Source organism: Ciconia boyciana, chromosome 5 (genome assembly GCF_034638445.1).
Source record: "Ciconia boyciana chromosome 5, ASM3463844v1, whole genome shotgun sequence".
NCBI classification, from domain to species: Eukaryota; Metazoa; Chordata; class Aves; order Ciconiiformes; family Ciconiidae; genus Ciconia; species Ciconia boyciana.
Genome location: NC_132938.1, coordinates 26,519,497 through 26,546,341, shown reverse-complemented (window position 1 = coordinate 26,546,341; position 26,845 = coordinate 26,519,497). Strand labels below are relative to the sequence as shown.

At 39.3% G+C, this 26,845-nt stretch overlaps 1 protein-coding gene across 3 annotated transcripts in view; it reads left to right on the top strand.

Annotated features, from left to right (window-relative positions):
• The window catches only part of SMIM14 (small integral membrane protein 14), a 39,307-nt gene extending 13,536 nt beyond the window's left edge, over positions 1 to 25,771 (top strand). For all 3 annotated transcript variants that reach the window (XM_072863434.1, XM_072863433.1, XM_072863432.1), the window contains 4 exons: positions 1,931 to 2,041; positions 17,000 to 17,048; positions 24,521 to 24,669; positions 25,249 to 25,771. In XM_072863434.1, coding sequence (XP_072719535.1) covers positions 1,967 to 2,041; positions 17,000 to 17,048; positions 24,521 to 24,669; positions 25,249 to 25,281 — 306 coding nt within the window. In that variant the 5' untranslated portion in view covers positions 1,931 to 1,966 and the 3' untranslated portion in view covers positions 25,282 to 25,771. The remainder of the gene's footprint in view (positions 1 to 1,930; positions 2,042 to 16,999; positions 17,049 to 24,520; positions 24,670 to 25,248) is intronic.
• Positions 25,772 to 26,845: the final 1,074 nt, after the last annotated feature.

Sequence of the window (26,845 nt, the reverse complement as noted above, 5' to 3'; positions counted from 1 at the left end):
TCTGAGATAACTTCACAAAAGTTAGTGCAGTAGCTTTATAATTAACTCTCAGAAAGAATGATTAGATCATCTCCTGTGATCTCCTGTATGTTGGAGAACATAATATCTAAACTTGGGTGCTTGTGTACTTAACCTGTATTTGGCTGAAGGTCATCTGAATGCATTGAGAGATGGGAAATCCACCCCTTCTTTGGCAGTTTGTTGCACTGGTCAGTTACTCTAATGGTAAAAATATATGCCTTGCTTCTGTTTTGAATTTGGTTGATTACAGCTTCCAGTCATTGGTTCTTGATCACCTCTTCAGTGAAGAACTTCTCAATACTCAGGTTTATTTTTCTGTGTAAAGGTACTTGTACAGTACATGAGTCATCTCTCAGTCTTCTCAGTACATTGCCAGATTACTCTTTCTTAGTGTCTAGGCAAAAAGCCTTTCCTCCATCCCTTGAATATTTTTTTTTGCTCTTTTTCAGTTTTCAGTATTCTGTTTAAAAAGTGAAGACCCTAGCAGATAAGGGCACTGATGTTCAGACTCCATAATGAAGATAGGGGTATCTCTTACCTTCTTTTACTGTCTGGCTCTCTCCACCAGGGCAGAGGATAATACAAAAGAGTGGTAGGCATTGACAGAGGAAGGACTTCTGAAATGCATTTTCTTTTTTCCATCTCTTTCTTCCCCTAAGAAGATTGTGGTGTATACACCACAATGTATTGTGGTGACACATTCTGTTGAATGAAGATAACTTATGCCATATGGGTTATTCCTCTGCCTCCTAGTGAGGTTAAAACATTAAACTGCTTATGTGTGATCAAGGCTGTAAGTTTTTATAGGTGATGGCTGCAGAGCACATCTGCTGATTCAGCACACCCTTATCAAATGGCTGGCACCTTCATAAGCTACTTGTTTTAGGAAATTGAGAGGATGTATCTGCTCTATGCTACTGCATTTATTAGGCTTGCCAGTTACCTCACATTAGGGCCCCAGTGTGTGCAACACAAACACAACCTGAATCTAGCTTTATTGATGCCAAGTTAACAAAAATATTTTGAAAGTATCATTACGCAGAACTGATCTAAGACATCGTAAGAGTCCTCATTCGAGAGAAATCAATCCCTGATTTGACCATAAGGGTAGAAATTCCTTGCAATCTGCTACCCGTTTTGACCATCAATTAAGTCACTGAGAAAGCTATTGGTAAATAGTAAAATTACGCTTGTATATGCTTGACATGTCTCGTGGAAGTGGTTTTAGCAGGTGAATAACCTAGAATTGATTCCCCACCATGTCCATTACAGCTTCTTTGAACTTTCGGTATTGCTGAGTGAGTGACCTACTTCTTTGATCTAAAATTAGTGTGTGTGGCTCCATTTTTAAAGTGTTTCCAAGTACATCCACTTTTGCACCCCTGCTGCTTGCTTTCATTATACAATAAGGATGATTGTTTCTCCCTTTAGCAAAGAAGTTACCGGCTTTTAAATTATTTTCCTGTACATTGATCCAGAGGGAGAATGCCACCAGTTTATTAGGGGTTTAGGAGTACAAGTTCCCCTGACTCTTCAAATTGTATTCATACACTTAAGAGTCCCACTATGCAGACAAGAGACCACAGTTTAATCTTTGTGGTTTTTGTTTGTTAGGATGTATTTCATAGTGGTATGTGGAAAAAACCCAGGGGAGAGACACAAATTCTTGCAAAGAAATTATTTGGCTCTCTAAGGAAGCCTGTGTGAGACACTGCTTTCAGCAACATCAAAATCTAACTGCACATACCAGACTTCTTCATTCATGCTGCCAAAGGAATAATAGGATTACCCTGCTTTGTTTTGCTTTTTCACCCTGGCATTAAATGGACTGAAACTTGATGTGTGAGTCTCTGGAAAATAAGGTCAGTTGAAAAAGAGTTCATTGTCCTTTTATTCTTATTCTTCTTAGGTGTTCACCGACAAGTTCAGGTTTATCCAGAGAACCATGGCAGAAGGTGGATTTGATCCTTGTGAATGCATTTGCTCCCATGAACATGCAATGAGAAGACTGATTAATCTGGTAAGGATAACATGAGGATATTTGGAAGGGTGGTATTCAGACATTACTTCAGCTCTTGCAGACTTGCAGTTACTGATGCTTTTGATTCTGCTTATTCAGTTGCCTGTACAATTAGAATCTGTGTATCTGACTTTCTGATGAGCTTTTGAATAGTTAATACCAATGATAGCTTTCTGTTTATTTCCCAGGGCTGCGTTTTACAGCAGACAGTGTTTCTATCGAAATGTTTCTCTGTAACCCTTTTTTAGTCTGCATAAAAACAAACTACCTTGCAAACTCTTTACGTTCAAGGTGATACCACATATATTAAGTTCCATGTACTCATATGGCAAGATAATAATGTCTAAATTTTAAAACTAACCTTTAAAAAATTCTGAAGTTGAGAATCCAGTGATTTTGAGTTCTGAGTTCTCTTTCTTGCTATGTCATTGATATGGTTGAGCAACTTCAAGCAAGTTATTTTACATTGCTGTAACTGTGACCTGTAAAATAGCAGTGATTGTTTGCTGCTGTATGGAACTTAATTCAATGTCCATTGAAGAAAAAGCTACAAAGTGCTAATTATTTTTTCTAAGTAAAAGTGTACATTTTTAAAAATAACACTAACAATTGTGAACTGTGAGCAATTAGGTGAACTTGATTACAACTCTAATTTGGTTAAACTGTTTTTTAAGATCATATTTTACATCAGCTTAATTTGATGCCCTTCCCCTTGTTGATTTTTATAAATTTGTTTTTATCCCATCTTCTTCCTTAGGGCCTAAATTAATGTCCTTTCAAGTTACTGAGTACATCAACTGCTCAAGGCAGTAGGTGTGAAGAGGAAGTAGGTGTCTCGAGGATCAGGCCCTTCTTCAAGATGTTTCTTGTCAGTATTTGAGGAAGATTATGAGGAAAATATGGCATCCACTAGGCTATGATAAGAGTAGGGCTAATGTGTAAGTCCCCAGAGAATGTATGTCTGGGAATAAGGAATCAATTTGTGTGCTTGCCCTTAAAATAAAACCACTTCCACGTGCATACATCCACAAAAGAACAAAGTTGTTTTAAACAGCACTTTGCAAGAAGTCTATATAGCTTGTTCTTGCAAATGCATGGGTTGCACTCATATAGCCCTGTTTCACCCTGAACATAAAATCCTGAGTGTCCACACTTTCTTGGCCATGGAGTGCGTCATTACACTATGTCATCTGGAGTGCCAGGGGAAGAACCTAGAGCCAGGCAGATGCTGTACCTGTGCGTGCTCTCAGGGAGCTTGGCTGACCCCATTTTCCAGAATTACTCTGCTCAGAGTAAGCAGAGTTCACCACGCACATCCATAATGCAGCACTGCAGAACCTGTGCCATCGTGTTCTCACGTTGCACCCCTCGGCCTGTGCACACAGAATTCCTCCTCAAAAACACACAGGCCACATTGGGAGCCAAAATACCCCAGACCCCGCGCTCTCAGTGGGAGGGCTACATCAGTGGCTGCAGCAGAAGGCAAAACAATCCCCCACAAGGACAAGAGGAAATGACAAGCACTTGTCACCTCACAGACCACGAGACCCTTGGGCTAAGCATCAAAGCTGGAGTTGCCAAACAGCCCCGATCCGTGTAGTGGCCAGCTGCACCAAAGTCCAAAATGACACCAGACAAATAGAGCATGTCTGCATAGCCAATTCCATGCGCTTGATGGGCCTGATACATTTCCCTTTGGTAGTTCCCAAGTGTGGTGCATCCAGCGCTCTCTTGAGTCTCACAAGTCATTAGAGGTTGACTCAATTTCTTATTGCTGAACAGGCAACAGGCTTGTTTGGGGGATGGAGGTGCAAGAAGTGAAAGGGATGTGTGCCCATTTGCTGGTGTTGAATTGTTCAGGGTGGAAGGGACTTCAGGAGGTCGTCTAGGCTGACCTCCTGCTCAAAGCAGTGTCAACAGTGAATTCAGACCAGGTCATTCAGGGCTTTTATTCTAGCTGAGTCTTGAAAACCTTCAAGGATAGCAATTCCGCAGCCTCTTGGGGCAACATGCTCCAACGTTTGACAGTCCTTGTGGTAGGGAATCTGTTCTGTTCACTGTTTTAGTTGAATGTATCATACCCTCTGCCATATAGTGCTGTGAAGACCATGTCTTTGTTTTCTCAGTAACCTCTTTCTCTGGGCTGAACAAGCCCAACTCTCTCAGCCTCTCCTTACAGGGCAAGTGCTCCAGCCCCTGGTGACCCTCTGCTGAATTCACTTCAGTCTGTAAATATGTCTTGTGTAGGGGAGCCCGAGACTGGATGCAGTATTCCAGACAGGGGTTTAAAGTGCTGAGTACAGGGGTGTAATCGCATCCTTCAGTCTACTTATGCACTGTTTAAAGGTCAATGCTGTTGGCACAAGGGCGTAGAAAATTGAGGCTTCTGTGGAGAGCAGTGGTCTGTTCTGTGGAGCCTTTACGTCAGGGCCCAGCCATCCTAGCTCATGCTTCCCAGTTAGAGGCACAATTTCAAAATATTCTGAGCTCTCCCTGCTACCCCCGTAGGGATGCTTATACACATGTTCGTTCCCAATAAGTATTTTCCTCTTGTCCTCAACATGACATTTGTGCCATATCCCACAGTTGTGTTGATTCTGGACCTTGAGGCTTCTGGACACATACTACAGTGGTGACAAAGGAACCCCCAGGAACAAGCTTCAGGAAGCTGAGAAGGGAGAAAGGAGGATGCGTGTTGGCTGCTCTTTCCTCTGAGGCTTGTCAGATGCAAATCTGAACCAGTATGGTTCAGACTTTTGACCCCCATTCAGCATTTTTTTATCTTTTCCTTTTTTGCTAGAAGATACTGACAGGCAACGGCACCAGTCAGCCAGTTCTCTTTACGTTGTGGCTGGAGGATTCTAGGTATGAACGATGTAGGTGAGTTGTGTCCAGAGTCGGAAGAAGTGCCACAAAGGTCTGTGAGATTTTGTTCCTGGGCTGCTCCGTGTACCCAGTGTAAGGTGGGTGCAAATGGATCATCTGGAGGCACACTAGTTCCTGCTTTGTGGATGTCAACAGCACATGGCAGGTGCACCCTCTTGGGCAGTCCCCAAGACCAGTCAACGGTGTTCCTCTGTATTTGCAGGAATGGAGCTTATTGCTCAGTGTCCAGCTTCCAAAAAGATCATACCAATTAGCACTTGAAACTGTGAGGAGTAAGGGGAAATGCCAGATTTCATCTATCCTAAAAAGCGAAACAGATGCTCCTAAATATTTATAAGAGCAAATCACTAGCTGGGATAATTCAGCAGAATCTAGAAAGGAAAAGTCTCAAAAGTCTCAGTCAGCAGCCAGACTATCCTCAAGTAACCTGTTCCACGATTTTAGCAGGAGACTTGCTAAACCTTCATTCTTGCATCTGTAACTTTTATGCTTCAGTAAGGGTTTGCTTTCTAAGCTGCTGGTTTGTCACTGAATTTTACACAACATAAGCAAACGGGAATTTTACTATTTGTTTTAAAAGGAACCCTTGGACATGGGTTCTCAAAGTTGCTGAACCCCACAAGTCTCAGTGGAGACTGGGTGCCCACTACCTCTAAAAGCTGGATCCTCAAAACCTTTACTCCAAAACCATTGCGATACAAGAAAGCTAGGCAATCTGTAGTTGTTCAGCCTCGGGGCGGGGGGGGAAATATCCAAACATGCTGTATACCCAGAACAGTTTCCTATACCTACTTAATTGTTGATTCTTTTTAACCTAGATAGGTATAAAACACGCCAGAGCATTGTAAATCCAGAAGTTCAGAGTTAAGATCAAATTTAACAGAATAACAATGTAATTGTAAGAGATGCCCAAGTGTGGAAATGTACTTTTAGGATTCTTCAGTCCAGTAATGACATTGTGCAAAAAACCCATGATTGATGTAGACTTTAATAACTTGCATTTGCGTTAAAGGAAACTAATTTTTACAGACTAATTTGTTTATAACTGTATAGAGCAACACTGATAAGAATTAAGGCTTCTGGTAATGAAGAAGGCATGATGTATTCAGTTATGGCTATTACATGTAGAGTTAAAAATACATATTTAAATACACGGGATTTCTGTTAGAGTTAACTGTATGGGAAATTTGAATTATGCTGCTATGCCAAGGTCAGAATGAAGTCAAAAAGTCTAACTCTACAACCTGAAGTTCTTGTTTTAATTCCCAGAGTGTTAGGTTTAATTTCTAATTTAATTGGTGTATTTACTTTGAAATTCTTAGAAAATATATTTGGTATTCAAAGTACAATTTGTGGATTAATACATTGTATTTTTTATATATAGCATATAGTTTAAATCTCAACTTGAAATGCAGACTTCAGTCCATTTTGTCATTACAATTAATGCTTATACAGTGAAAAAAAAAAAAAGCTATTGTTATTTAAACTCTTCTTCCTCTCTGCTATTAGCAACACCACAGAAAATTGCAAACAAGAACGCTGTTTGTTTTTAAAAAACCTAACTCTTACTAAGCTATGTGGCTTGATTATTTTTCTGTCCTTCATTTTGCTTGACTAAGCAGGGGTTTGTTTTGTTGAGTTTTTTCCTTCTTAATTCATAATACCATGAAGATTTTATAGGCAGTGGACTGTACATCTCTAATGTGCATGATATTTTTAAAAGATTTTTTGCTGCTTATTAAGTTAACTGGGAGATATTGTTCATACCCACAGTTCTTATAACTTATATATACATAATTAAGTGGCATTGAGTTCTCTTATGTTGAATGGTTCTATCATTTTCCTGAAGTGGATTTTTCAGGGTTCTCCTTGATGTCAAAATATGAAAATTTAGCACATGGTAAACTTCTGTAGTATGGCCACTGTAAATAATAAGCAAATATTATGATTTCCAAATATTCCTAGGAAACAATAGAAACCTACAGTCTTTGGCTGTGACTTCATAAATATCATTTCTAGTATGTAATACCCATGGCAACATCTGTTATGATTGTGTGTTGTGTAACAATTTGACTATTGTATGTTGGGCTTACTATTTACTCTATGGATATAGCAAATAACTGGGAACTTCCATAAGAGGAAGTAAGCATAGAAGAAAAATATCACAAGACTTTCCATCTTCTGCAGATATACAAGAGTTGTCAAAAGACAATGACAGGTCTGTTAGCTTGTATGATTTTATCTCCTCTTCAGCCTCCTCCATCTGCAAAACTTATTTTGACAAGAAGAGCCAAAGTTCAAGAACGTAGAACAACAAACGACATCAAGTACTTTAATGGGGGGGACTCTGTCAGACAACGGGCCAGTTGTTTGAAAGAGTCATGGTGAAGGGCATTCTGTGGTATCCAGAGGAAATGGTACCTGTCTTAGTTGTGGCAGAAGATAGCAAATCTCTGGATAAGAATGATGTTGTATTTAAACCTTTTTATTTCCCTTTCTTTCACTTATTTTGTACAGTAAAAATCTGATTGCACTATGTTATTCCTCCAGACTTCAATGCTCTCTGAGTAAGAATGGCTGATCCATGGAGTATCTTAGCCCAAGGCTCAGTTCAAGTCTGAAAACTAGACTGAAAACACAGTGTATGTGTGTGTTGGGGGGATAATTGTACATACAGCATCTTCCATGAAGCCTGAGACCTGTGTATGACTACTTAGAGTGGCCAGAAATGTCAAAGCAAGCCAGTAACACACATAACTTTGTGATGTAAATGTCCTTTTTTTTCCCGCTTCTGATACAGTATTATTTGCTTACAGAAAGTGCAACTTTAGAATTCTCTCATACTAGTTTCTGTGAAAATGAGCAATACGTTCTTTAACCCAAAACATTTCTAATTCTGTAATACAAAAGGACCCATGTTGATGAACTGCCAGCAGTTCTACTGTAGAGATTTGATGGCCTTACAGACCTCCGTGGGAATTACAACCTTGTGTTTTGTTCTTCTGTAGCTAATTGCAAAGTAATGGCCCATGTCTAGTTATGTTGCTATACCAGAAGGCTTGAATGTCTCAAAAACTCTGAGGGATACAAAGCAAATCATTCTTTATTTTAATCTGTCTTGTATTTTGAGGTGTCACTAGATTTTTATAGCAAAAGTTGCAAATTCTCAAACTATTTCAACACAATGGGTTCAAACACTCTGTTGTCAACCAAGTTGCCACATAATTCTCTTGGCCAGGTCATTTTAGAGTCTTACTATTATGAACTGGCATAGTCTGAAATAGTATCCAGCATAGCCATGAATCTTGGCTGAGGGAGACCTTGTGCAAAGAGCACAGAATAAACACAGATGACTAAAATAGATCTGCGTTGTGTGCTGCAAATGGTTGAAAAGTTCTCAAGATGTCAGCACAGCTAAGCCCGACTTAAATAGTCCCTCAGGCAACCAGCAAAAGTGAGTTACCCTACTGACGTGGCCTTCCACTGGAAGCGCAGCAGAACTATACTGAATACATTTTTGATAATTTAAAGTGACCTTCTAAATATGGAGGTTGTCCTGGAGACTTCTTACTCATGTAAGATGGCATTTGCCTTCTAATTTTTTTTTTTTAATAGCAGCTGCTGCTGCTTCTAGACCATAGCCCTACTTAGCCAACCACCCCAAGAGCAGGAAATTGCATTTTGCTGTCACTTGCCCTTTTTTTCCAGACCTGTGCCTTCAATTCTCAATTTCTTGGCATTCAAGCTGGTTCGGAAAGGACCTTTCCCAACAGCTGAACCTTAGGTTGCTCATGAGGACAAAGAAGCTATCATCCTGCTGAGATGCAGGGGAAAAGACTTGATGCACCTCCTAAGGCACTGGGCCAAAAGAATAAAACACAAGGTTGGAGTGGCAGGGTGCAAGCCTGTTCTTGAGTGCTCTTGCTCCGCTGACTTCCATTTCCTCGCCTTCACTGGGTGCTCAAGGTGCTGGTGTCGTACAGGTTAAGAGCAGAATTCATGCACTGCTAATGGTCTTTAAGCTAGAAACTAGTTCTAGATCAAGCAGTTTAAATGGAGACTATTTTCTAGACAGGTAAGTGGATGTTTAAAAAAAAGAAAAAAAGCCATGAAAAATGGTGTCCACTCGGGTCTATGTCCCATGGAGACCATTTTTTCCTATAAGGGGTTAGGTATCAGGACTTAACTGAAAGTTGAAGGTGCCTGTCATTCTTTGCATTTCCCATTCCTGAGCTTTGTAGTGTGCTGGAAGCTGCTGCTTCTTAACCAGTATATATAAAAAAAAAACCCACCAACTCAGTCACGCCTCATGACTGCCTCAAAGCATGCATAGTGTGACAGTATTGCAAGCACTGTAGAAAATTATGCATTGAAAATTCTGTCAGCTTGATATTCCAGAAGTAATTAATAGCTATAACCTGTATTATGAATGGCTGAACTGTGTTTGATGATCAGAGCTGTGTCGTAGCCATCTAATTTGAGGAAAAAGGAGAAAATTGTGCTTTTTCTCTCGGGCCACATGTGGATGTAATCAACACTTAGAGCAAACTGTACTTATCTGTTGGAACTCCTAGTTCTAAGCCTTTTCCTCAATGCTGTCTACGTGGGAGTACCCTTTTCATTTGCTAATACGCATCATTTTGCAGAAGACACTCAACTGGTCAAAAACCCCACATATATTCTGTTTTTGTATTTTAGATATAAGTTTGCTAATGCCCTCTTAGGACATCTGTGTATGTTGTTCATGAGTGTTTTCAGATGCCTCTGTAGTAATACTGTGTAATATTCTATCTCATCCATTTGTTGTCTAGTATTTCGTGTAGTCAGAGGTGCTGTGAGCTCCTTGTAATGGTCCTGATTATTACACTGCTTCATCTTCTTTTCCTTGACTCTCCCTGTTCTGCTAATTCACTCTGCTTTGCATTCACTAAAAGCAGGTTGCCAGTGATATCCCAGGTCCTCAAGGCCAGCAAAATTATAAAATGAAGTACCAATAAAAGTCATGCAATTGTATGAAAGTGAGGCAAGTGTGGAAAAGCGGGATCTATATGATGCCGAGGTGAAACAGCAATCCCAGGAGAAATTAGAAAATAAAGGGAAGAATGAGTTCTTGCCCGAATCAGGGCTCCTATTTGCACAGTAGTCCCTCTGCTGCATCTTCCTCCATAACCTTTCATGTCTTCCAGTATGAAAGTTAATAATGTTCTCCCTCTCTCATAACTGGCTGATGGTTTTGGGTCTTAAGAGTTGGTTTGTAATCTAGGAATATTATTCGGAAAGGTACCAACCATCCTTCTCTCTCATTTGCCATGGGAGAGAAAATTACTTGTCACCTCACAGGACCAAACTCCATATTTTTATCACAGACTGTTATTCTGTCCTTGTATGAACAATCATTTATTTTATTTTAACTTCGCATACGCTCATAGAAAATGTAGGAGTGGGGAAGGCAGTGTTCACTTTTTCCTTGTTCGTTCCTCTAAGAGAAGCTAATGTAGTTTAAGAGACAATTTAATTCCATCAGTATGCCCTTCTTTTCCCCTTAGTTTTCTCTTATTTCTCTTGGCCAGCTTGTAGCAGAATAATGCATGTAGGTGTCATTTTTTGCATCTTTAAATCTGAACTCTACGGATAATGCTACAATTCAGTTTGCAACCTGGCTTGTATTCAGGGCTGGCGTATCCTACCACAGCAATTTATTTATCATGTTGTTTACTAAATCGTTTATATACTTTGGACAGAAAGACGTGGCTGCCAACAAAGCTTAAACAGTGATTTCATTACCCAAAAGCATGAGAACGCAATCAGGAGTATGCCGTGGTGTTGTCATCTTCTGGCATTGTTGGAGAGAATAAGCAGAGCTTACAACTGGTCTAAATTGCAAAAAAGTATTTTAACAAGGGCAAAATATCATCCCTTGTGATAGCATAAAATTTTCTATCAACAGTCTTTATGATTCCATTTTAAATTTACTTTTATTCATGGGATAAATACCATATCAAGTTAGTTGTTTGTCCTTGCTTTCCTACTTATCTATCCTTTTCTTTTCATTGCCACCATTATCCATTTCTGCTCTCTTATCTTTGTACCTAATTTATCTGTTTCTTTCACACATTTCTCTGGGCTTTCTTCCATCACAATTTTTTGTATGGAGGTCTTTTCCTGACCTGGCTCATGAACTTGCTAATTTTTCATTCATCTCTTTTCTGAGGACTTATTTCTGCTTTGAGCTGTCTCAAAAGTTACTCTAAAAGGCAATTATTTTAATTACCCCTACATAAATAATTTATTTTCATCTCATCTGCCATTCACACTAGACTTCATTGATTATTGCACTGTGTTCCTGCTACTAGTACTGTTCTTGTTTTGTTACCCCTTTATTACACCATTTCTGGAGTTGGAAAGTGCTTTGGACAGGGATTATGCCATTATTTCTTCTGAAAAATGACAAACTGGTGATCTGTGTGATCATTGGTATCTTCCTGATACTTGTATGCTTTGTCTTTTTTTTTTTTTTTTAACTCTTAAATAATACACTTAACTCTTAAAAAGAAAAAGTGTTCATACTGGATAGGAACTCTTAATCTTTTTTCAGGCAAGACGCTATTGACTTTAATAAAAAAAAAAATTTATCTGAGCAGAGATTGCAGGACCAGTCCCAGGGTTTGTGAGACTGTTGAACTCTGGGGTAGCAAATTCTGAAAACTCATCTGAAGAGTTTCAGAAAACTCCTCTGAAGAGGAAGCAAGGGAATTGACACAAGAACGAGTTACTGGGAAGGTAGGCAGAAACCTGAATTTCCTTCTCCACATGCAAAGTAGCATAACTTCTTTCATGGGAAGACGGAAATGATCCCAGTGGCTGGGGTCACTGTATTGGAAAAACAAGTTCTCTGTTTAACTCGATGAAGCTGTTTCACTGGGCTTACTATTTCACTTGGACTTCAGTGATTTTGTGGAGCAGCTAACATGCAGTAAAAGTTCACACTCTTTTCACCACACAGTGGCATGTTTGTGTGCCCATGGTAGGTGTGCCCATGAAAAAATAGAGACTTTACTTAATATAGTGACTTCTCAAAAAAGTTCCAGAGGCCGATAGTGGTGTCCCTTTACTGTGACTGTTCATGTCTTGTTCACAGCTGGGGATTGTGAAAAGGGGTGGCTCTCATTGCTAAAAACCACGCAGACTCCTGTAGAACATGGCATCTGTTGTAAGAGTAGCAGCAGGACGCAGTCAGGTCTCAGGTATGCTTGATGGGTAGATGCTGTTGATCCACAAGATGGCTTGTTAAATCTGTACCTCATATATAGTGTCAAAGGAGCAGGATCTAAACCCTGTTGTGTTAGTGTGAACTGGGGCTAAAAGCTGTGTCTTTTGGAGAAAGAAAAAAAAAAAAAGCTATTTCAGATTTGAACTGGAAGCCATTTTAAATGTGCTCTTTTTATTTTTGCAATGCAAAATCTGAGTGTCATGGGGAAAGAGTGAGGAAAAGGCTTTGCCTCTCTTACCACTGAAAGTAACTCGGTTTCTTTTTTTCTCGGCATTGTGTTGGGTTTACATTCAAAATATGTTAGTAATTACAGCAAAACTGATTTGCTGTAATTCAGCCACTGGTGCCTCCCAGTTCCAAGAACTTATGAGGGGCTTCACAGAAATGAAATACTCGTAATGACCAAGAGCTCTTGTGGTGTGGGGATTATTAATTTAAATTATTTTAACTTAAGCTATTCAAGATTTTAAATGTACTTGGAAGGAATTGGAGTGCACAGTTGTATTTTAAATAATGTGCATTTATAATTAGTATTTTTACTTGTATTGCCTGCAAGTTTGCACTGTATTAAAACTGAAAATTTTGGAGCCTTTTTAGCTCCCTTTTAGCTTTCATGCTGTTTACAATTTGTGTTTACTTCATTTTGGATAATAAAAGATAAATTAGTTCATTTTTTGGCTCACATGCACTAAGCCACTTATTGTATTTGGATGACAAACTGCACAGAGAATGTTAAAATTCAGATACAATCCTCTTCATTTAAATGGAAGAAAATAATATTTTCTATAAATATTTAGTTTTGTAACATTTTTCACTCTCTTCTTCTTTTGTTGAATAAGCCCTGATATTTCACTCACCTAATTTCTGTGTTCTTTTTAAGGGCCTGTTCCAGAATATACTGAAAAACATGAAAAGGCTGTTGCTGACTTTAGCAGGTGTCAGATCAGGCAGTCAACTATTAATCTTCCACTAAATTCACATTTTTGACAACACAAGGATCTCTGAAATATGAATAAAACCAAAACCACTGTTAATAATATTGCCTTTAAGTATGTAAGAGTTAACATATTCTACGAATTACTTCGCTATTCAGATTTTTCTCATCAACTCTGTAGTGTTCCCAGTCTGAAAAACATTGACTGTATTTGAAAAGTCTTTTTAAGGGTTTTGTTGAGAAGAGGGAAGGTCTGGTTCAACTTTTTACTATTATTCCACAAACTTTCACTCAAACTCCCCCTCCACATTGGAACAGAAAATCTGAATACAAAGGACTGTTTATTTCCAGTCCCTGATAATTGCTCTTTTTTCAATTACCTGATGATTGAAATGTCTCACATTCAATTTTTTTCCAACAGTTGCTATGTCCCTTAAGGGTGTAGTTATCAAGAGAGAGCTAATTGGTATAGGGAGCATTCTTGTTTCAGCAAGAGGCCTTACTTTTCCCAGCCATTCAACTTTCGTAAGCATTTCATACATGTGCCGGAATTGTTTCTTGTCTTTTGACTAATTGAGTGACTGCAGGGGCTCAGATTTGTATTGGGTTACAGAGTTAGGAACCAGTTCACCCGAGTGAACTGAGAAAAACCTGTTTTTACTGCTGCTTGTTTTCTGTCATCTGCCATGTTTCATCCCAAGAGAACAATATGCAGCCTGTCGCGGAGCTGTTAAAAACAGATTTGTTACCTGGCTCCCTGGCTTACAGAGCCCGCCTAGAGTTTCTGCTTGTGGATTACTGAGGTTTTGCATGTGCTTGGAGTCAGGAGGGGAAGTCAGCATGAGCAGATATTTGAGTATGGTTTTTATCATGGGATCTATGGCTTCCTAAAACCTGTTTGAGTCTATGGGTGGTCCTGTTCTGACCAAATCTTCTCCAGCACAAGTAGTTTTTAAAAGAAATTTTTTTATTACCTGGAATAGTTGAGAAATATTTGCTGGATATGAATGAAGCAGAGACTATGAAGTGTAATTTTTTTTTAGGTGGGATCTTTAAATCTGCATGACAATATGATTATGTATTGTTTTCACTTTAGAGGACTTTCATACAAATTACAAAAAATGCAGGTTTTTTATACTTTTCTCTTGTAACAGTTTCACAACATAATTTGAGGTTTCTAAATCTACCTTGTACAGTTAGTTTCTAAATCCTCATGAAAAAAATGGAATATTTGTTGTCCAAGCCCTCTGGAAAGCACAGCCCCATTATCAGACAAAGTACAGAGGGCTCTCTCCTTTGTAAAGGTTGCTCTGTACATTGTTCCTCCACACATAAGCAATTTTTTCCATATTGGCAGGATACAATCTAATATAAGAGCATTTTTTCAGCAGAGATCTGTAGAGCAACTCCTAATGGTATTTTTCTTAAGACTGCTTGCTTACTGTAATATTTCTGTCATTGGTGTTTCCAGCAGTACTTTTCATTCTAAGGTCTTGGAGCCTGTCGTGTCTTTTGAGAAGTCATCAAGGATGCCCATAGGATAAAACTCAGTATCTGAGTGTACCCTCTGGGCACACAAAATCTCCCGGATTTAATAGTTGTTGTGTCTTAATCAGGTGGCCTCCTACATGAACAGGCATTTCCAGACAGTGTCTAGGCTTTTCGTGAAGAAATGGTCCAGGTGATGGTGAATGACAGAGCATAGTGTGATCATGGTCACCGCTGAGACCCCTCGTCCAGAGAGGCATAGCTGTAGCCAGCATATCTTTCTGTTGTTGTTAAACAAGCTTCTCTGGTGGTTAACATATTCATGTCAGTCAAAGCTGGAGCTCCATCATTTTTTTTTGTGGTAGCAGTGGAAGCCCGCCTGGTAGGCAGGTGAAGGAACAGGATGTTAACAGCAACAAAAAGTACATGCACCATTTTTTGAGATGTCTTCTGTAGAAACCTTAATTGCATGGTTTAAACAAGTTGTATTTGGTCAGAGTGTAACACTTAGAATGGGAGATAACTAATATTGGGACTAGAACACCCGAAGGCAGTGTTACCGATCTGGGCAAACCAGATACACTGTATGAGTCCTAGCCATCCTGGGGACAGAGGGATAACTAGATGCGATATGCTTGTTGACCTGTACGATGTTTCTGATCATATACCTTTTAATTCTGGGCATCATTCTGTGTTGAAGAATACCTGTAAACTGTGTTTTACAGAGTAGGGATTATAAATTAAGCCCCCTCCAGAATTAAACCCTTATACAAACAGAAGATAAGTATGTTGCTGATCTCTTTAAAATGTGGGTATTGCGATATCCCGTTTTCCCAGTTCGGGAATCTCTCAGTGTCAGATATTCCAAATTGGTACTATTACTAATGTAAAACCTCCCCTTTGAGAATTAATTCCAAAGTTTGAACATAAAATGAGTTTTTGCTTTTATATAAAGGCCAGGAAATATGCATAGTTTGATAGATTTTTTTTTTTTTTAATAAGGTAAGTAGAAGTCTTTTGTTTGAATTTCCCCTGCTGTTGTTTTTAACTATAGAAATAGCTGAAAGGTTAAATCCAGCCTTCCCAGTACTTCCTAAGGAAATTCTTTGTGGTCTCAGTAAATTTGCTGGCAGATCTTAATATATTAATGAAAGGATGAATGTAATCAATCTCCAATTACATTTTTTTTTCTTTCTCAAAGGCGTCAGTCATTGAAAATCATTATGATAAAGAGCTTAAACTTTTCCAAATGTCTTCCTCTTTCGTTTGCTCATCTGTTTCCTTGATGTGCTTTGCATAATATTATGACCACATACAGCAAATCACTTATGCCAATACAAGGGGAAATTTGGTTTGTAGAAATTATTCACCTATTTCTTTCATAAGGAACATCATCTTTTCTTCTCTCTTAGGTTTGTATATTTACACTGATAATAGACAGATTAGCCTGTTGTGACAAGAAGTGTTGGGATTTGTGACACTACTGTGACATAAAACCTGTCAAAAAGCAAATGTCAGTTCTAACCAAGGCATTGTAACAATTCCCTACTTTTTAAAACTTTTATTATTAATCCATTACCTAAGCACAGGATAGAACCTATTTCTATAACACAGCAGATTAAATCCCATCCATTTAACTTCTCTATGCCTGATAAAGAAGGTGATATTTGTCTTTCTTTTTTGACTCCATCATCTGTAAAATAGTTATACTGATTTGCAGGTTAGCCAGTGTTGACTTTTCTTGCGGTTAGCAAGCTTACCTAGTCTGTAAATGCAAATAGTCATTACAGTTGCTAAAAGCGTTTTAAATTTTACCCATCAGTAACATTTAAAACACTTTTTTACCCACCTATAAAAATCTGCTTTTAAAAAAAGATCTTAGATGGAAAAAATAGTAATTGCTAAGTTTAAATATGAAATTTTAATTCGGCTTCTCTGTGCATAACTGTTATCACAGTCTGACCATTTATTGTTATGTAATCACAGAGTATTTTAATGTTATTTGATCTAGATAACAGTAGTAACACCTATCCATTATAAATCCCCAAATGTGTGTAGAGAGTATATCTGTATATGACAATGTCTATATCACTATAGATTTTTAACTTGAATTTTAAAAGGCATTCAGTGGCTGCAACCTGTGTGGAAGCAATAGCACTTTAGTCAGGTGATTTAAAGGTATTATGTAAATAGTGTTCAGAAACTACCTCCATACCTGGAATTCTTCACACACCATAAGCCAAGTGCAATGCAGTAAAGGATCGGTTATAATCTTCCTTATCTTGAAGTTGTGCTCTGACATTATACTACATCATGATTTCGGTAAAAGCTGACCGAGTCTCACTGCTAAGTGTCATGCCTTTCTTTTTCTCTGTTTCAGCTGAGACAATCCCAGTCGTACTGCACAGACACAGAATGCCTTCAGGAATGTGAGTAACTATTGAGATCAAGTGCATGGAAGTAAAATAAACAGTAGTAATTAAAATACAGTCTGAATGGTCTTTAAAATGCAGCAGTTGATTTAATGTTATAGGAACATATTACATGAAATCGAATACTACAGTACTAAAATTGTTATGTGGGGGAGGTAATTTCTGAGAATCTGTGATGCACAACATTTGTACATTGGAAGCATTGTATGGAAGCAGCAATGGCGAGCAGGCTGGAGGTATCAATATACCAGCATGACCATTGATCAGGCCCCAAGCGTTACTGAATCTTACCATCAGCCTCCAAATAGGATGATTTCAGTTTTTCCTTATGGAGGAAATTTGGAGGGAGCTTTATTTGTCCTCCTTACAGTCATAGCAGCCTAACCAGTGAAGACTGGATATTCAGCACAGACCCCCACACGTACACATGTTCACAGCTGGGGCTGAGTGACTTACTGTGAACTGTCTGTACTGTGAACACTCTGCTTCACTATGAGGGAGAGGAGATTCCCTGCCAGCTCTGACTGATAAGTTGACATACACCGTGACTGCATTTCTGTTTGACTTGGTGACTGTGTAGTTAATGAAGCAGAGTACTGACGTGTACACTTCCTTGAAATTTGCTTTGAAATACATCTAAAAAACTCTGCAAAACAGTAAGCATTACTAGGACAGTCAAACGTTACCAGCATCTGCAGGGAAGCATAGCTGTGCAGAGGTTATGCACTAACGTAAGCTTGCCCTGAGGCGCTCTGTTTACACTTTTCATGGTCTAGAGGGAACATCACCAAATGCTTATAAATAAAAATGAAGTGGACCTGTTTCTCCTATATTGCTTTACCAATTGAGCATATGAACTCACTCAATTAGCCTGCATCAGGACTACTGTAATGCTCGGAGGGAGCAGGGAGCACCTGAGCAGTGTTCCTGGAAGCCAGAGCTGCTGGTGCCTGTGTCTTCTACAGGTCTAGGAGCAGTGCAGCCAAGGTTTGCAGGATCCTGGGGAGAGGGCATGCCTTCGTTCACTCTCATGTTCCTCCCTCTTCGCTCCCCAGTAAAACCTGTTTAGAGATGCGCATCTAGCTTGGACTTGCACTGTGCCCTCCCAGTGTGAAACAGTCCCAGATTCATTGCCATGTTGGGCTGAAGGGGAAAAGCTATGAGCTTTCCCTGATAACCCCTGAAAAAAAAAGAGTGGGGTACACATGTGCCATAACAGTGCTGCTGGCTTTACTCTTTCTTTATGGGCTTTCCAGGCTATGCTGTGTGTCTGTGACTTCCAGCACCCCTCCTCTCCCAAATGCACCTGTCCTAAGGCAGACTTTTTTGTCTCCCACACCTTAGACTTCTATGTGTGGGGTTTTTTTAAATCATGGGCATGTAGGAGAGGGAAAGAGGCAGGTGACAGGAGACAGAATATTTCCTGTATTAGAAGTAGGCACAGACAGGCTGTGCAGCTTTCTGAGCTTTAGTCCACAGTCAAAACCAAGCAATGGTGGGTCATTCTCACTCAAGCCTTGGGAGTCTTGGCTCATCAATATTTATGAAGCTCTTAGGCTAAAGACTGTATAAATGAGTTAAGTTCTGTTATGTGTGGGCACAAAGCTTGTGGGATAGCTTTCATGCTACCAAGCTGTAGTACAGGGGGGATGTGAATGGTTTGCAGCAAATAGCTTTCCATCCTGAAAGAGATCCTTGTAATAACTGTCTGTGCAGGTGCAAGCAATTTGGCAGCAATTGTTCCAAACCAGTGGTTTGTTTCAAAAACCAAAGCAAAAATTATAGAGTAAATCCTCTCCTACGTTATTATATTGCCTTAAATTTAGTTCCAGCAAAGGTATTTTTCTGCTGATGCAATGACACTGACTGCCTATTTGTCAGATTATTTTGTGATGCTTCTGTGATTCTGTGCTTGGGCCAACATGAGCTCTGTAAGACTCCCAGGAATCAAAGGCAAAAATAAACAGATTGACCCTGGAGAAGCTTCTAGACATGTTTTCAGAGACAGATTAAAACAATTTTGGGCCAGCCTTCCGTCCATTGCTTCACCCTGTTCTGATGAGCTATACCGTGATGAGCTTATGTTTGAGGTGGGTCTCCTCTTCCCCAGGTCCCACAGCTCTGTTTCCTGTTACTTGCTGCCATTGATTCCTCATTGCAGGACCTCAATATGAAGAAGCTTGTTTCACTCCCACCCGTTTGCTCGTTCCCAGGATTTGGTCTTCCTTCTGGAAGCGCAGCTGGGAATGTTGTCGTACACAGATTCTTAAGTTGCAAGGTTGTGGAATAACTGATGAGATGTATGTGGTTTTGTTATGGGAAACGTCAGGGCTGTGGTTCAGCCAGTGTCACAGCAGCGTCATGTGTTATGCTGTTGCTACCAGCTGGAAGTTCTCAGAAACACCCTGCATTGATTCTTCCTGAGCACACTTTGTTTTTTCAACCCTTGATTTCAGATCTCTTTAAGATTTTTGGAGCCAGATCAAAGCAGTAGCACCAAGGCTCCCTCATTCGTATTTGTGTGTTATTAGCTCTAAATTTTTATTTGTGGTTGTTGGCACCATTATATTGTAGTGACTGCCCTGCAGAGAGTTTCCTGCCAGGGTCAGGACCAGTGCTTTCGCATTTATACTCTCACATACAGGAGGATATGAGCATCGCTTCAGAGAGCATTTGGGCACTCTGCTTGATGGCTGTTCCTCTGCTGATTCTCTGTCAGAGTATCTGCTGTGACGGTAAAGCATGTATCAGAGTCTGATGACTGTTCCCTCCATTTCAGTGGGCGCTTTGGAGAAAAAAGGCTGCAAGTTTTGAATATGCAACACATTTAATATTCTGTTGGGATTGTTTATGCTCAGTAAATCAGCAGATCTTACAGTTTCCCTTGAAATGAGAAATAAGAGCGATAATTCTTCTCTGAATTCTGTCTAATGCAAGTGGAGCAGGGAAGATGTCTCTGAAGTGTGTTGCAGTTGCAACATCAGCGGTTCATCCAGCCCAGGGAGGATCCCTGGCTGAGGCTGGATGAACCCATCCCCATGATGGCTCATGGCCCTTCACAGTCAGCCTTCCATGTCAAAGGAAATGAGGGGCCACCGCCTGAGTTTTTAATCTGTGTTCTAGCAATTCCCAGATGTTGTGACCTGGATTTACCACATTCATATTTTCAACACTATTCTCAGTGCTCTGCTAGCTTGTAATATGGTCAGAGATGACTGTCTCAAATGTTGTCTACTCTACTTCCAAATTTTTATGTATTTTAAAATGAATGCATATCTGTGATTCATCTTGAGTTGTACTCATCTAGGGGAGTCACAGCAGCCTAACCTAACGGCATGAAATGTCTGCCAACTCTTCCCTCCCTTTTCTGGTAATTCCCTTCTCCCTTCCTCCGCTCAAGTCTTTTTGGCTTTCTTCAGTTTCCTTATCCCTGCCTTTAAGAGTGTCAGCTTGCAGGGATTATCTGCTGAAGGTCCCACAGACTCTTTCTAACAATTCAAAGACAATTAATCCATAAGATACCTTGATTCCTATGGTTTCCTACCTTCCTTTCACAGAACAGGCAAGGCTAAAAACACCGTGAAAGAAGGCACAAGTCAGAGAGCATGCTTTTGCCTTCCCACATGCAGATGTTAAACAGTAAAAAGCTGAAGATCCAAAAAGAGATATTTCTACCATGAGAGGGCAGACAAAAAGCACCACATGGAATATACTTTTACAGTAAAAGAAATGCAATCTTTCCTCTTTTTCTTTAGCGTACAACCTCACTCTGAATGAAAAATAGCACTTTAAGAGGAGAACTAAGTTCATGTAAGGAGTATTTTACAAGGGCATTTATTAATTTTAATATTGTATTCTTGAGATTTCAGTTGCACAATCAGGAGGTGGTTGACCTTTAATCTTTAGAAATTATTTTTACCAGACTCATCATTTTAGTAGCTTTGCCTGCCTGCTAGTAGAATGTTAAATGAGGGTGGCAAACACCTGTCACAGAAGATTAATTTTTCCCTTCCCATTTCTCTGTGAGAGGAGACTAGTTTATGTGGCCTAGTCTCTGTTTCTATAGGAAAAAGCAAGCCAAAGAACTGTATCTCATATGTGGAGCAACAGATAGGATTCACCGTAGTCATTAGCTCCCGTGGGAGTTCATCCCAGTGTCTCAGACCAGCCCCTCATAAAGCTCTCTCCTGCATTCAGCCACGATGTAAAAACATTCCAGGTAACCAGAGGGGCAGAACTGCTCACAGGCTTCACGCAGAAGTGCAGGGGTATGTAGGTATGCTGAGCCCAGGGGACCGGACACCCTGAAAATAAAGACCTTGGGCTGGATTTGGTGTTGTGTGGAAAGGCAGGTTAGAGACTGTAAGTTTCATTTCACTCAGTGACACAGGTTACCAGGAGAATATGTACTGCTACATTCTGTACTAGTTGGTGTCTCCTGGGCACTGGAGATTAATAACCAGATCCATCCATCAAAATGGATGGTGGCAGGGACATTCACCTGTGAGGTCAGAACAGGACAATCTTCTAGCCATCTGGAAATATTAAAAAATATCATCCACAGGTGCTCTTATAGGATAGCCTTTATTCTTCAAGGAATCAAAAACCACTTCTGAATTACCAGAAAAAATACCAATTATAGGTAAAAGCACTGTGGCTGTGAACTCTTAAAAATAAGATCTTTTCTTCTGCCCATCAGCATAAATTCCATCCTGCTTGGTTTCAGCTTCACTCAACTGTTCTTTATCCATAAGCTGGTCTTATCTGATTATTTTGTGATCTCAGTGATGGAGCTCTTTGTAGCAAAAGATTGTCGTCTTCTACGTATTATTGCTCCCAGTAGCTGAAACAGCTTCTTGTCTGTTCTCTTGATTTGTGATGCAAAGCTTTGAAAAGTGTGATTCACCCCAGCTATGTGAGATTTTGCTTATCTTCATCTCCTTATGTTAAGTTATTAAAGTAACAGAATCTGAAATATCTTAATGTCCTTATTAAAACACATGGTCATTTGTGAGAGATGTGGATTTAACGGTACTTGAACAGTCTAAACAGTGTTGTGGCTGTTTTAGTATCTGGCATGCTCTGAGTAGGACCAAGCTGTGATAGATCAGCTGTTGTCTTGCTTAACTTAGTTTAGAACATGTTTCAGCACGTTTGGTTCCATCCAAAGCGTATTACAATGCAGGCTGGATGGAAATTGTGTCTTGTGCGAATACCTGGGGCTTCCCTCTGTGGTTCCTTCTGCTCCCTTCCTTGACCTGTAGCATGAGCTGACCTAGCAGCATTTACTTACCCCAACTCTTGTTTAACCACGGACCCTAAGTGCACCATGGTTCAGCAAGAATTCCAGAAGGCAGCCTGACTAGTCCCTGTTTCTCTGCATTGTATGGGGAATCCAGCGTAACAGGTGATCTGAATTTTCAGTGTTCTACTGAACATACATGCCAAAGCAGGTGCCTAAGGCTGGCTTATGTGCTGCTGAAGGTAGTCTCAGGGTGGCTATTAATGTTGTCCGGAAGCCCCAAAATAAAGCAGTTGTTCTTTTCATGCCAAACTATATGCTAGTTTACTGGATTGCATATATAAAGGTAATCCAAGACTTAAAATATTGATATATCATGTTGATAACAATAATATTTTCCCTCACACAATTGCAGGTCTAAACTCTTACCTGCACAATTCCATATGCTTTCTGAATCAGTTATATGCTAGAATTTAATGAATTAAAGGCTGTAGCATTCTCATTTATTTTCTTTGCACTATACCTTCTTCTCATATACAGCGCCCTTTATTCACTCAGATCTCCAAAAGAATTGTCACTTATAAGTGTACATACTTCTAATCATAAAATTCTTCTACATTAGCAACTTCTCAAGTTTTGAAATGTCTCTGTTTTGGACATGTAAAAGGCAAGAGCTGTATGGCAGTTTCATTTGCTCATAAATGTTAACGGTTTCGTTGGTACTGTGAGAAATACAAACTTCTGTAACACCTTTTTTTTTTTCTTCTTTGGCATTTTTGAGTGCATGTGATGTCAGTAAAGAACATCAGTCCAACAGCCCCGACTCATAAAGTCTTATTCGCAGAACAGCAGTGTTGTGAAAGGAGTAGCTGTAAGCTTCCCCACAGTGCCCCTCTGCTGTGTCTTAGCTGTGCTATGAAGAAACCACTTTCATAGAAGAGCCTCTGTTAAAAATGCTACCCAGTGTGACAGTGATGAGGGTGGTTCTTTGGCATCAGCATTAACCTTTGAGGTAATAACCGACTCCAGCAGTTCACTGGGTATAAGTTATCTAGCAAACGTTAAATAAGAACAGCTCACAACCGATACTGAATCCAGACTCGATTCCATAACAAGACGATCCAAATGAGTTGAGACAACTGAAAAATCTGACAGATATGAGTGTCCCCATGGAATTTCCCCGGATGTTAAATCTTTCAGCTTGAGTAGTAAAATAGAATATCTCTTCTCTTTCTGAAGGTTATTCATTATAGCTTTGTATTAATTGCTTTGTATTAATTGATTATCCAGATCATTAATGAAGATATTAGGTCTTTAGATACTGCTGTAAATGGGGCCATGTAAGTACCGTAGGTACTTAACTATACATTGGTTTACACTTTAGCTGACAACATTAGTTACAATTTGATCATCTGAAATTATGTTTCAGAGGAGAAAAGTTGATGTTTTCAAATGTGCATGTATTTGCAAGACTTTCTTGATCCAAAAAGACTAACCAGCCATATTCCTCGGCTTCACTTTTTCATGTATCTCCTCAGCACTTTTCCCCCTTCTGACAGATACGTTTTCCTTGATGCTGTCAGAAATACCACATGACCTGGATGACCACTTATGGAGATCTGGCATATTGACACTGAAACTTGTTCAAACAAACTCTCAATAAATAAGTTACAGTAACCAACAAAATTATAACCATTAGTTTGCTCCCTTCTTGCTAGAATTAGCATGTTCTCTGTGTGTAGGCTAACAACAGAGTCTAAGCTTTCATCTCTTTAGCTTTATTTTTGTATTTGTGTGAGGCAAAAAACAAACACCAACATGCAGGTGTTGGTTTTTTCCCCACATAAATATATTCCTGTTTTTTTTCTGCATCAGATTTGATTTCTTAAAAATCAAGTTTGATTTCTTGAACAAAAATGTGTGTTTATCATCTCCAGTTCATTAAGAGTCAATGTGAACTAAAAAATACTCATGGTAATTCTGGGAATTCCAGTGAAATCTTATGAAGCAGATTCTTTTTTCAAAGGGATAAGAAATGTGATAAAAAAACAGTGTAACACTAACCAAGAATTACTTGTCTTGAAGCCAAAAGGAAGGACTAATCAGAAAACTCAGCTGAAAAATATTTCAGTTTTTTTCTGAGACTTATGTTGCATTTTTGTTTTCATCTTGAGGAAAGAACTCTGCTGTCACTCTGGTTTGTAACTTGAGTTTTCCTTGTCTATAGTGCCAGGACCAAATTCCTCCAGTGAGAATGGCATCAGCTTTGCCATGATAATGATGGCCTGGGTGGTGATAGCACTTGTCTTGTTCTTACTGAGACCTAGTAATCTGAGAGGATCCAACACAGCCGGAAAGCCAACCAGCCCACATAATGTAAGTGCATCTTAAAGTGCCCTGCAGAGAGACTTTACAATAGTTTAAATGTATTTGGTTTTAATACAGACTACCTTACAGTCATTTTTTCCTTACATTTTTTCTCCTGTATTTTCTTGGAACAATGAAAATGAGTGAAACCAAAGTGAAAGTAGAATCACGAAGGCCAACTGTGAGGCCTGCCATGGGATGGAGCAGGCACGAGTGACTGAGTATGGGTCATAATGTCCTCTGGACACTGGCTGTCCGTGGTTGGAACTGCCTCCTGCCTTCTTAGGTACAAGGGAAAAACCACAGCTTTAAGAGAAGTCAGTAAACAAAATTACAGCATGAAACTGGGAAGGTGATCTTTGTCCTACATGTGGGATCATGGGAAAATCCCTATGGATGGAGGAAATGGTATTGTTCTTTGATGCTCCTCTACTCCGAATATTGAAAGAGATACTGAAAGGTCTTAAAAGAAAGCACAATTTAACTCTTCTGCGTTCTTCTTTTATTGCTAAATCCTCTTATGTGACGCACTGTTTCTAATCCTGCATGTGTTTTTTCTTCTTTCTTCTGCTCCTTCCTTCCCCTTAGGGACAAGAACCACCAGCCCCACCAGTGGACTAGAGCATTCAGTATTGGAAAAGTTCAGCAGCTAAAACCTTGCACGACCAAATGAACGAAGTGACCAGATTACTCCTAAACCCTATTCAATACTGTTTTCTTTTCTCATTTATATAGAGCAGAATTGTCATTCAGCAGTTATCTTCATGAACTGCTTTTAGCAACTTCAATTTTAAGTTAATTTTTGCTTTGTATGTTACTACAATTCCTCATAGATTGTAATTTGAATAATGATAAGGCGTTGCAGAGGTTTTTTGGTTGTTACCAATACTGTGGACATTCCACTCAGTCTCTTTCTGTTACAATGATCTTAATTTCTTTGCAGTGATTTATGATATGCATTGAAAGAAAAAGAAAATCCCTGTGCATCTATAATAATGGAAGGTTACTGACCTTTCTTCAGGTGAATCCATATTTTTTCTCCAGTATGCTTTTGAGAGTTATATTATGGTTGCAACTATTAGCTTAGTTATGTGGTGAAAAATTGGGATTGTTTTATGGGTTCAGAGCAGCTTTTAGTCTGGTCTTTGGACCACTAACATAGTTTTCAGGGTTGTTGGCAAAAGCACGGACTGTCCACTAAAATTATGCTCTGTGTGTGTGTGTGTGTGTATGCGCAAAGAAGTGAATGCGATAATTGCCACTGTCAAAGCATTGACATATATATTGGGAACTTTACACAAAAGATTATACCACCAAAAAAGAAGTTAATTTAATCTTGTTCATTAATAAATGATATATCTTATTCAATATATTGTTAAAAAAATGTATTCCAAACCCAGATTTGTTTACTTACAGACTTTATGAAAAGAGAAATTTAGTGAGAACAACTTGGTAGAATTTTCTGTCCTGGTGTAGTCTTTTAATAATCAATATCGTAACAAGTTTTTAGCCATGATGTAATGTATATTGGACATGATGAAATACCGAGGTTACCAACTTTTGGTATACAACATATACTGGATATTCAGGTTTTTTCACCTGTATGTTATCAGCAATTCTTAACATTTCATCCTTATCTACTGGTTGTAATTCTAGAATAACAAACTTGCAGGTGACTACATATGGCATGTCTTTTCCCCCTAATAGTTGTGTGTGTGGTGTGTTTATGTGTGCGTATGTGTGGCTGTGCACGTAGCTGTGCACATCTCCCGTTGTAGCAAATGGGAACGACTTTTTTATGTACATTAATTTAAGAACATTTTAAAGATGTACAGAAAAGTGACACTGTATATTTTTCTTGATCAATTTGAAAGATTGATGAGAATAATGTAAAGAACATTTCTATGTTACCAACATGAAGCTTCTTTCCGTAAAGGTCAGTAAAACAGACATATGGGAATTCAAAGCCTTACTCCACAAACCTTTATTTCATGAGTTATGGAGCTGAAGGGACTAACTGTTAAGATGCATAAAGGTTTGTATTAACGGGCTGTAACAAAAATCTCACATCCAATCCCATGGTTGACAGACGCAGGGTTTTCCTCCTCAGGGTAAATGGCAGGCCAGCTAAGCCTCCTTGTAAAGGTACAGCGTAGACCTGAAGAAAGGCTTCTGTAATTTGATT